General features: G+C 46.9%; 1 protein-coding gene across 2 annotated transcripts in view; it reads right to left on the bottom strand.

The window, feature by feature from the left end:
* Positions 1-3,739: 3,739 nt before the first annotated feature.
* The window catches only part of TET3 (tet methylcytosine dioxygenase 3), a 121,097-nt gene continuing 112,627 nt past the window's right edge, over positions 3,740-12,209 (bottom strand). For both annotated transcript variants that reach the window (XM_021670954.2, XM_064377826.1), the window contains one exon: positions 3,740-11,504. In XM_021670954.2, coding sequence (XP_021526629.2) covers positions 9,721-11,504 — 1,784 coding nt within the window. In that variant the 3' untranslated portion in view covers positions 3,740-9,720. The remainder of the gene's footprint in view (positions 11,505-12,209) is intronic.

The following is a 12,209-nucleotide window of genomic DNA, read 5'->3' as shown; positions in this document are numbered from 1 at the left end:
CTTTTCCCCATTCAGTAAGATGTTAGCTGTGGGGATTTTTAACCTGTTTGAAAGTAGATTGTACTTTCTGTCTGATTGTAGTCACTGTCTAATCTCTTGTATTTCTTGCAAAGCACTCATTGCTAGTCTTTGAGTTCTTAATATTTGTTTTTAAAAATAATTTAAAAAAATTTTTTTTTCTGTCTCGATCGAGTTATAATTTAAAAAATTTTTATACCCCTTAGATCTGCTTGTTTTTTACGTAGTAAAACTTATTTGGCTTTAAGTCACTTGGTTCCCTGTTAATTTTCTACTTCATTGAGTATAATTTTGCTGATGTTTTGGTTCTTATTGATAATTTTCTTTATTTGGAGTTTTATAGTTTATGTAAATGTTTTAATGGATTTTGAAAGGAGTTTCTTAGATACTTTATAAATAAATAAACAAATAAATGGGATGAGTTATTGGTGGTATTACTGGCACTACCATCAGAAGGCCCTTCATATTTGAGAGGCCACATGGGAAGCCACCCTGAGCTATCCAACAGCCCAAACTCATAAGGGAGGTCAGAGCTAGACATGGTTTTGGAAATCATTGGCATTAGGGTCATAGTTGAGGCCTGGTGGCTGAACAAGTCCTTTGAGGGAAAGCTTATAGTCTGTGGAGAAGATTGAGTTGATTCTCTTGAGGGCATTTGTATTTAAAGGACATGAAGTCACAAAGGGGCCTATGAAAGGGGGCAGGGTCCTGGGACAGTGGAATATTTCTGGCTATGCAGTCTGGGAGCAGAGGGTTTTCAAGGCTTTACAGAAGTCAGTGAGGATGAGGATCCCTGGCCTAGAAACTGGCTGTTTCTGGAGAAATGGGTACCGGTGAGTGAGTGGTATGGACCTTGAAGCTAGTAGGCTGTCTACACCTGCAGACATGTGGCGGTGATAGCAAGGAGTGGGATAGGTGTATGAGGCAGAGCAGGGTCAGGCTGGGGTGAACCTGAAAGCACGTGACAGGGAGAAGCTGCAGAAAAGGGTTAATGGATGAAGCATGTTCCACAGGAGCAGCACAGGGTGCACGTGGAGAGAGCGAGTGGGGATGGGGCGGGAGTACCGAGCAGCAGGAGTTAGTGTGTGTGTGGTAAAGAGGATGGACAAACAGGAAGATGGTTTGAAGTGTAGTGAGGGAAATTGGGCAGGCTCCCTGGGCCTGGGGTTGGGCTTCTCAGTAGAGGAAAGCAGGCCTCTGCTAAGACCTCTGGAGTGGGGATGAGGCACTGCGGATATCTAGACTTTTAACAAAGCTTTGTCTTCGTCTTTCACATCTTCTATGTTGTCTTCCTGGCTCTGACAAGAACATGCACCAGATTATGTGTGTTGAACTTATTTTTAGGGCTTCATGAATGGATGGATGCACCATGCCATGGACACGGGATGTTGAATGCCTATTATTTTCAGAGTACAATGGGAGGCAAAGATGACTAATAGGTCTCCAAGCTTAAGAAGCTTACAAGAGCATCAGAATACATAACGATAGTTGCTGACCAAGTTGTGTAGCTGGGTTGGGTAAACAAATACTTTGACAAAATTAAGATTCAAAATAGGCAAGGAGAGTGGGTTAAACAGTCAGTCCATTTAAGATGGCTACACTTCAACTGCTGTGTGAAGCATTAAAAAAAAAAATGAACTGCATGAAGACTGGAGTTGGTGGACCTGATTTGGCAGGAGTTCACAGAAGAGGTCACTATATGGTCCAAAACTAGTCTTGGCCTCCTTAGTGACCTAAAGCTTTGTGTATGTCAAGAGTAATAATGATAGCTCTTATTACCTACTATATATATCCTTAATGCCTGGCACTTTCACTACTGTAGCAACTTTTGGATCCTTATGATCAATCTCATGTGGTATCATTAGCTTGTTTTATTGACAAAATGACACAGGGAAATGAAACGTCTCATCAAATCGCACAATTGCGAAGTGAGGGAGCCATGTTCTTTCCAAGCCACAAGGCTTCAGTAAAACTCAGCTGCTTAAAAAGCTAATAAGCCTCGGTGTGCATTTATAAAAATAGCATGTCCAGATCGTGGGGCTCCTTGGTGTCTTTGTGCTTGGCTTGTGTGAGCCGGATCCCATCTGGAACAAATTGCTCATTTCTAGAGATCCCAGTATGAATAATGATGCTGTAGGTGTGAACAGACAGGGGCGCGGTGGGGAGTAGTGGTGGACAGGGCCTGGACTTGTTACAAGAAGGTTCATGGAATTAAGAATGTAGTCATGTGGCAGAGGGGAATTTACTGTGTCGCTTCTTAGCATAGAAAGAAATAGACCGAGTGGAATTTACATGGAGGCACATTTTGATTAGTTCAATTTATAATTGCAACAAGTTGGGATGTTAAAGAGTTTGGTGATACGGGGATGATTAAATGCTTCTATATCCATACCAAAAAAAAATTGCTAGGCAACTATTTAAAAAATGCTATTCTGCATACTGATAAAGACAGTTTAAGTGCAAAAAGATTACAACATTGTATTATTGTATTCCATTAAAAAAATACATATGGGTCATATTTACACACAGAAAATGTTTGCAACCAATATGCAGTTCTCTTGTGGTGGAATTTCAGATAACTTTTAAGAACTTCTTCTGTCTTTTAATTTTCTATATTTAACATGGAACATGTGTAAGAAGAGATGGCAGCATAGTTTTATAGCTAACCAATAGTGAAACCAGCCCTAGCTGAAGCAGGAATGTCCTGGCCCTCCCCTCAGGCTCTGCAGATGGGGTCATCATGACAGGGGCTCAGGAAGGGGACAGAACTAGGTCTCTTCCAACTCAAGGAGGAAAGCAGCCGGTTACAAAGCACAGTGTGACTCCACTTTTGTAAAACATATAAACATGTTTGAGGATGCCTGGATAGCCAGGTGTGCCAAGGCATTTCCAGTGGGTTCCTTTGCAAGCAAAGTAAAATGGAGATAAAAACCTCTAAGCCCATCACCGGGCACTCATTATGATCATGGGGTTTTCACTGAGATGCCCTCAGAGATGAACTTCCTCATCTAGAGTGACTTGGGATGTTGGGATATTTTGCTGAAGTCCTTATCAACAGTTGGGCTGGTTGTCCCTCAAAGATGCTGGATCAAGTTCAGTCAGATGTTTCAAGCTGGAGGAAGGGGGAAGAGCGCGATGGTTCCCCCCACTCACTCACTCTTCTCCTTCCTCAATTCATATTCCCTTTTCAAGAACAGCTACCTCCAGAATTGGCAATCTGAATTAAAGAAGGTAGCTACAGGCATGGGATCTTACGGGAAACCTTACGGGTCAGCAGAATCTTGGGTTCCATATTGGCCACTCCCTACTAGACTTGCTGTTCAAGCCATCGGAACCAAGCAGCATTCAGTGATCCTTTGGCAAACCTAACAACATCAGATGTTAATTTTGGTAGAAGGGGGGTATCATCATCATCTCCCAGTGGAAAGAAAAGAAAGGGACAAAAACATAAAAGGGAAAGAAAGAAAACAGAGGAACACAGATGAGAAAAAGGCCATCTCTACTTTCCCCCTTTAGATCCCGTTTTAACAGCTGATAGCCTTTGAACATTCCTTTATGTCGGCGGCAGAATGGACAGGTTCTGCCACTGCTATTAGTGAGGGCTTCATTTGTGCATCTACAACATACGGTGGGCAGGTGAAGTTAGTTACAGGGTACCTGACACATCACATTCTAGAACTGGTTCAAGGAGGGGAACAAAAGAGCCCACAATGAATTTGAGTGCAAAAAATAAATATAAAATTTATTAAAACACCCACAACATTTTAAAGATACCAGGAGTAATACAGTTCACAAACCCAGTTGTTTGTGTAAATTATAATAAAATACAAATCAAAAAGGATACATACTTGCAATTTCTAGGCACCCTAAATTAAATTTACTGAAACACTGGGGGAAAAAGGAGGGTAAGGAGGGGTAGCTCAGGAGGCAAACCAATAGAGTGGAAGGAAAAAATATTAACAAAAAGGTAAAAATTATACAAAATAAAATTATCAGCATAAATTTACTGTACTAAGAATATCTACAGTTTAATACACATCCTATTGCCTTGAGACATTGCAAAAATCTACCATTCATCCATCAACCCCAGATAAACTTCATTTCAAGTAGCCACAGTTTACAAAGTCAAGACGGAATATTCAAGTATGGTTGTTAAGTTCACCTCCATTGGAAGCCAAGTAACCAAACAGGAATTCAAAGAGATAAGAAATAAAACACATCAAAAAGCTACAGGGGTTCTAGATTAAGTCTAATGTATTAATATGCCACTATACGACCTGCCCTTGTTTCTTTGATTGGAATACATGAAAAAGAAATGACATCACTCCTGTTTTTCCTCCCCTCTTTTCCCCTCAAAAGAAAAAAAAAAAGGGTATTGAAACCAAGAAAATTTGTAATGTTCAAATGAGCCAATTAGTTTCTTAATTTAAGTCCCCACGTGAAGAGTGATGAGTTACCCCTGAATGACGGGTAGTCAAAACGCGAAGAGGGAGCAAACAAAACCACTACAAAAAGCATCCCTGATATCAGAATAGAAGCCAATGAGGAAGTAGGCCAAATCGCTCGCTGATTCTTAGGCAAAAAGCAACTTTAGACCTCGCATTTCTGCGCTGCGGTCTCTGCTCAGGGGAGAAGCCTATTGCTCTGCTCTTGCCTGCAGCTCTGCAGGAGGAAGGGCTGGGAGCACCAGAGGGGGCCGCCCCTCTCCCCGCACTCGCGGAGAAAACTGTGCACCTGGATGTGGGACTGTGTTAACTTATGCTGGGGGTATGCACCTCAAAAATGTTTTGGTCCAGGGTATACTGAAGTTGGCCATGTACTACAGCAGAGGCAGCTGGCTAATAAAACTAGGTTTTGAGGGAGTCATTTCAAATGACAGCAACAGTGACCGAGAAAGCTCAATGAGATGGGCATAGAAAATTCACATTTTATTCAAAAGCAAAACTTAAACATGAAATACAGCCAACCACGCTCCTTCCTTTCGGCGTTCCGTTATTTTAACTGCTGAAGAATGAAAAACAAAATGATCCCAGATTTTTCAAGGTCAAGTACGTCATGAGACGGACAACCTGCAGGTATCAGACCCTCATGGAATCTACTGAAGTTGTCATGATGTCCTGTTTTTGAGGTATTTAAAAAAATTATTGTGACAGTGGATGACACAAAATGGAGCTTCCTGTTGAGTTTTTAAAACATCAACTTCTGTGGACCCAAGAAGAAATTTAGGTTAGCACCAACTAAAAAGCAGCCTCAGTGGCATCGAGTGAGCAAAGAAAGCTCCTTCCTTTAGTCTGAACATAATGGGTTACCAATGAGAGGCAGAAGCAACGCTGGGTTAGAAAATGAAGCCCCTGCCCACCATGGTCCCGGCCAGTGCCAGGGGAGGAAGGAGGTCCACCTGGTCTCCCTTGGTGTGCCCTTGGGACTCCCAGAGACGTCTGCTTAGCACCCTGGGCTGCAGGAGAAAAATCTGTGTCCCTGGCTATGAGAATGCCTATCATGCTAGGAGAGGCAGGAGTATCCAACTCCCCTTCCTCAAAAACAAAAACAAACTCAAAAAACCCTTTGCCCTTTCTTTCACATCAAGCCTGAGAAGACAGGTGTGGAACCAAAGCACCTGTAAAGCCAGGCAGGCCCACTCCGGATCACAGCAAGGGAGCTAGCTGCCTTCTCGACTTGCTTTGTTTGGCCACCAAGGGAAGAACGATACAACAAAACACAACACTGCTCAGAGCAGATTATAGCACGGTAAACGGGTCTAAGACAGCACCAAAAGAGGGGAGGGAAAACAAAAGCCAAGAGACTGGAGCCCACCTTGTTTTTGGTTGGTTGTGGTTTCAGAACGTTGATAGCACCTCAGCAAGACAGGATCAGGGACAGTCACATTAAAACACCATAGCACCATTTTATTTAGACTATTTCAATTCATAAAAATGCTTCCTAGTCCATAAAACACACTTCAGTAACAAAAGGAAAGAGATACTGGTTGAGGCACGTCAGGGATATCCTATTGTTTTCCACCAGCTTTGCCTTGCTTTGAGATCTCATGGTGGTTAAACCTCTAGAAGCAAGTCTGGCTGGATTTCTCTCAATGAAATCAGGTTATCATTGACTCATTGTCAACCATCCTTGCACATCTGCTGCTGTGTGATACAAAGCAGTTAAGCTCTGCTACTTCTTTCCTTGCTTTAGCACTTTAAAAATCCCTTGCTCTACAAACTACTGTTTCCAAAAGAGGCTGGTGGAAAGACCAAGAGGGGGCGGTGGGGTATATCATCTCTTTCCACGCACACCATCGTCACCTTGGTGAGAAGGCAAAGCAGTACCCATGAAGCCGGGGTGTGGGAAACATTGGCCCTGCTAAAAACCAGACCCAAAACCAAAAACCAAAAAACCCCCAAATCCATGCAACACCTTTAGTCAAGATTTCTGATAGTCAGATAATGATTTCTTGAGCTAGCACCAGTTATTTTGTGAGAACCTGCTGCGAAGCGATTTTTATTTTAAAAATCTCTTAGCACAGAACTTTACAAATACTTCCCTTGCACGCGACAGGCAGGGAAAACAAAACAGAGCAGAAAAGGAACCAAATGTTTTGCACTGCACGTGGATGGTGTCCGTGGACAGGGCACACTGGGGAGATGACTAAGACGCCATCGGTTTCCGTTGCTATAATATTACTCTTCGAACTTGGTCATGCTGTTAGGTTCTTTAGTTGCAATGGCTTTATTTTTCTTCTCATGATAAAAATGTCTGTTAATCATCTTAGGATTTAAAAAATGATAGTGCCAGTAAAAAATAAAAATTTGATTTTTCTCTTTAAGAAACCTTCAGCAGCAAGGGGGGATAAAGAGCTGTGCATAGTTACTTTTTAAATATATGTCTAAAGCATGCTAATTTTAATGACTGAGATTTGAGGTAGGTTAGACATGTAGTGTACAAATCAGCATGGGCTTGAGCACGGCAATCGCACTGCCTAACTCTGGAAACGCTATTCTGAGGGGAGTGGGGACATCCAATGGAGACTGCCTCTTGACTCACCGCTCAGCAGCCTATTTCCTACCCTAGAAACTGATGAACCAAGGCAGTTTGGGCTGGGGGACAGACGTCGCATGCTTTTAGCTTGTATTGGTTTCTCCTTTCATCTAATGGCTTTCCTACCAAAAGGTGATGAGGGGAAGAGTGTATTTAACACACATCAGGAAGATTCACACATGCCAAGTATCAGCATCACCTGGGTTACACTCAGGACCTTCCAAACCAACAGCCAACCTGGGGCTTCCACGGGTCATACAGACGGTCACATTCTCCACATGTTTCGTAAAATATTGTATTTCTTGCTTAAGATCATTTAAAATGAAGTTTTCAAGGCACCCCCGCATCTACCTAAGCACGGAGTCAAATGAGACCTGCATAAAAGTACTGATGCGATAAGCAAAATAGCATTTAAAGGACCCAATTTTTCCTCAAAACTAGAAAATTAGCATGCTTATTAAAGACTCTGCTTCCTTTAGCTTGTCAAACTGAAGGTCAGAGGTTTTCCTATAGATCTGAGTTCTGAATAATTCTAAGTCCTGATAAGCTCTTGGGTATTTATTTCAAAGCAATAATATTTCATTTTTTGTCCTGTAAAATAAATGCAACTTTACAGAATATGGTTAAAGTGGAGGATAGACAAAGCACATTAAATATTCAGCTACTATTTACAGTTTCTCCCACAATTACATGTTAAAACATACTTTTTTTTCAAGTTGCTGTTTAAATCTAGGCAAAAGTGCTTAAAAAAATCTTTCACTATTTACAGTTAAAACCAGACCACATAAATGCTCAGGACATCTTAAAACGACCCTCTGCCAGTGCTTCCAAACAGATACAGTAAACACCCAGCAGGCCGGTTCTCAGCTCTTACACAAGGCACCCGGAAGCTCAGGAACTTGCCTCTAGCTGTCATCTGATTGTTAAACATAATTCATGAAGACCCATATCTGAATACAACTGCTCAGTAAATACCTGGTCATCTCAGGGCTTGGTGGTCATCCACTGTGTGGCCACATTTCCCTCTGTGTGTCCTGATGAAGCCCCCCATTCACCACATCCACATCCACATGGGTAGCGTGAGATCATTTCTGCTAATATCACAAGAACAACCGACACTCCCAAGCAGTTTGACTTGGTGACAATGCATGTTGCTCCCATCAGGCCCAACCTATCTCAACAATGTCACAAGAAGTAAGCACCACATTCTCATTTCAAAGAACCGAATGAATGCACCAGAATTTTACAACGGGTATGTTAAAGTGGATGAAGAGAGGAGAAAGGAAAAAAATGATCAAATGGAGAAATGGCACCAATTAGGGAGGAAAATCATAGCAACCTGTTGAAAATGTTTGACTCTTGCACTTTAAAATTGTTAAGTGTAGGCCCCTGAACCCGACGATAGCATGGAGGAAGCAGGCTCAGGTATGAGGCATGCACCATTGTCCAATGTGGAAATTCAGGGATCAGGATAGATGCATTAACTGTTGTTACACTGGTCTGCTGAGCTCCTGTAGGATGTGACCTGCCCAAGAGTCAAGAAAGTCCCAGCACAACACTATACAGCACCAGGCTCCGCACAGCACCATGCACAGAGCACCACTGGCTTTTCACAGCTTGGGTTCAACTTCCTGTTTTTAAAGATACAGTAGCCCTTTTTCAATATCAGCATAGACTTTGGGGGCATTTTTTTAAAAAACTGCCACTAAGACAAATTCCTTCAGCCCAGCATGCATTGGCTTGGCAACATGGTAGGCGCGGTCCCTAAGAACCTTGCACTCCAGTTCCATCGTGAGGTGCTGCCTAGTGAACCGTGACATCGTGTGACTCCATAAATAACGGACAGAGGATTCAGTGTGGAGACTAGCAAGCTTGAAGCCATCTACTTCCAACCTGGTTTCTGGGGAAAGCTGTGCCAGCATCTCAGGGGCGCTGGCCTGGGGTGCATCTGCCCCTCGACTCCAAGCCGGGGACTGGAAAAGGGACCCCAGATGGTTTTCTGCAGACTCTCCCATCCTATCGGAGAGGACAGAGGCTGTCCTGAGGCTCCCTTCCCCAAAGGGAAGGTGTGTGTGTCAGGAGGGATGAACTGGGTGGCTACCGTCTGCGCTTGGCTCTCGAGGGGCAGATGGCTGAGGACCTCGCCAGCGCCCGAGGGGCTTGGCTCGCCGGGCCCAGCAAGACTGGGCGGGGGAGCACTGCTGGCCTTTCCTGCCCATCCTTTACCATTACTATTGTTGCTTTTAAAAAATCCAATAAATACATTTTAAATGGAATTTAAAACTACTCCTTTGTGAAAGGACACTATAAACTTTCTTTCCATTATTGTGATATACAAGGATAGAGTTTTAAAAACAAAGAGAAAATAAAAGCCCCCCAAATAAGGGGGGGGAAAACAACTTGGAGATATAAATATTAAGATCACGGAAAAATCACCCGACAGCCGTAGTTTCTTCTTCAAAGTGCTGGGGAAGTGGGGGTAAGGGAGGGGCGGGTCAGTTCTGAGGTTTGGACCATAAATACATATATATGATATGCGCATCTATATATGTATATAGAGATAAAAAGACTTCTGCACCCCCAACCCGCCCCCAGGTATGAGGGCAAAAGCACCACAGAGACAGCTCGGGCCGGGCCCGACGCTGAGGTACGCTGGCTCCCTGGCACCTAGATCCAGCGGCTGTAAGGGCCAGTGACCTTCGTGTAGGCATAGGAGGACACGGTGACCGCCGAGTCTGTGGGCAGAGCCAGCGCCTGCCGGGTGGGGACGATCCCCTTCTTCTCTTTCTGCTGAGGCTCGGCGACCATGGCACCCCCCCACTTGCGCTTCTTCCCGTAGAGCTTGGCCTCCTGCTGGCCCAGGCCCAGCCGGGCGGCCTCCTCCTGCCGTGCCCGTGCCCTCTCCGCCAGCTGCTTCATCTTGGCTTCCCAGAGGGCCAGCCCGTGGTTGGGCTGGTTGAGGTTCTTGTGCTGGTAGAAGACCAGCGAGATTCGGGTGGGGTGGCAGCGGTTGGGCTTCTTGAGTGGTGTGGTGGCATGCAGCTCCCGCCGGGCACACTCGATGAGGATGGAGCCGTGGGCCGGGGCCACGGCCACGCCGCCGATGTTCTCGTCCAGGAAGTTGTGTTCACTGTCCGACCACAGCTCCTCCTCCTCCTCCTCTGGACCGCCACCAGCCTTCTCCTCCTTCATGGCTCCCTTGCTCGGGGGCTCCTCGGCCACCCCATCCTCCAGGCTGAAGGGATCCCACAGCTTCTCCTCGGACTTCAGGGCCCCAAACAGCTTTTCGCTGGAGCCCAGGGGCATACCGAAGGACTGCCAGGCCTTGTCCAGCTGGCTGGACCCTGCAGCTGGAATCCTGCCCTCCTCTCCTTTCATGGGGTTCCACAGCTTGTCTTGGAACACAGGACCACCTTTCAGGGCCGAGTTGAAATCTCCTGCCCCCAACCCCCAGGGCTTCTCAGTCAGGCTGGGCCCAGCCAAGGCGGAGGTGCTGTTCCCAAACTTGCAGGGGCTCCACGGTTTGCCTCGCAGCCGTCCTCCAGAGTGGGGAGCCGCCTGCTGCCCCTCGCTGGGGAACAGCCCCCACTGGCCATCTGTGAAATGGGAAGGGGCCAGGCAGCTGGCCCCAAAGGAACTGAGCTTGTCGGGGATGATGGAAGGACTCTCCCCAGATGAGAACACACCCCAGCTGCCACCCACACTGTTAGTCCTCTTGGGGGACATGCTTGGGCCTCCTGAGTACTGTCCCCAAAGGTGACTGGGTCCCCCATTCTGAGATGCCTCAGGCAGAGGTGTCTTGCCCATCCTGCCAGCGTCTCTGGGCACAGGCTCGGCCTGGGTCAGCAGGTCTACTGGCTCTTGCTTGATGGATCTGTTGTAGCAACTGGAGCTCTGGGCAAAGGGGGAGGGGTCCCTGGACACTGAGTGGATTGGGTGGGCCTTGGGAAGCAGATACTCCTTGGGGCCTGGGTACGCAGGCTGCTGGTGGTGAGGAGTGGGGTGGTGGGTGTCCGTGGAAACAGCCTGGCTGGGCAGCTCGGCAAACTCAGCACCACCGTAGGCCGGGCTCAGGCTGTTGTGCAGAGCATGGAGGTCTGGCTTCTTCTCAAAACTGCCACTGCTGCCACTGTGCCCCCAGGCACCAGGACCCAGGAACTGAGAGGGGAAGACGGGGTTGCTGGATGGAAAGCCATAGTAGCCAAATGATGGGAGAGCGTACTTGGAGTGGAAGCCGTTGACGGAGGTCAGGCTGGGCTGTGCATAGTAGGAGTGGTAGGAGTACACGCTGTTCATGCTGTAAGGGTCGGAGGGCCGGCAGTTGCCCAGCACCGAGTAGCTCTCCACCACCGCGTTGCCACTGTACTTGAAGGAGCTGAAGTGATTCTGCGGCTCCATCTTGAGGGAGGGCTTCAGGCCTTGCTGGGACAATCCACCCTTCAGAGACAGGCCTGAGGAAATAGAAGGCAAGATGGCAGAGGGGCAGACACCACCACTGCCTGGAGAGGCCCTGGGCGAGGGACTGAGGATGGACCCTCCCTCTCTTCCAGGGATGTTTCCTCTTTTGGGACAGCCAGGTGAGGACATGCTGAGGCATGTCCAGCCTGGACCTGGACGTGGGTCCCGCTCAGCACAGGCCCCCAGCCTCACTAGGGGTGGGAGGAGGCGATCCCTGGTGGAAGCAGCTCATGCAGGGTCCACAGTCCCCCCTGCCCCCACCCTAAAGAACTCCAGAAGTTGCACTGAAGCACCACCACCCCCTGTGCCCAGCCCAGTAGGGATCACAGCAGGAACCAGGCCAGGAGACGAGAACTCAGATGCCTGCCAGCAACCATCTCTCCCCATAAGCCCCTCTGCCCTGGAGCACACCCACGTGGCCTGAAGTGCTGCTACTCGCCTCAGTATCTCAGAGAATAACAAACTAGAGCTCAGAGGGGAGCAATCTAGATAAACCCAGTGCTCCCCCTCTACCAAGCTCAGTTCCACGCAGATCACAAGTCCTGCTATACTTGCATCCCCACGGCCTCCCGTCAGGCTGGGTGTGTCCTGCGGCTGCTGCTGCTACCTTTCTGAGTTAAGCAGAGGCCGCAGTTCCAGCGTGATGCAGGAGGGTGCGTGGAAGAGTGAGGGCCCTCATGAGGACAGCGCCAATGCCA

The sequence above is a fragment of the Aotus nancymaae genome, unplaced genomic scaffold, assembly GCF_030222135.1.
Source record: "Aotus nancymaae isolate 86718 unplaced genomic scaffold, 86718_ANA_hifiasm-v0.15.2.pri h1tg000017l, whole genome shotgun sequence".
Taxonomy (NCBI): Eukaryota; Metazoa; Chordata; class Mammalia; order Primates; family Aotidae; genus Aotus; species Aotus nancymaae.
Note: the sequence above shows the minus strand (reverse complement) of the source record. Positions and strands in the feature narration are given on the sequence as shown.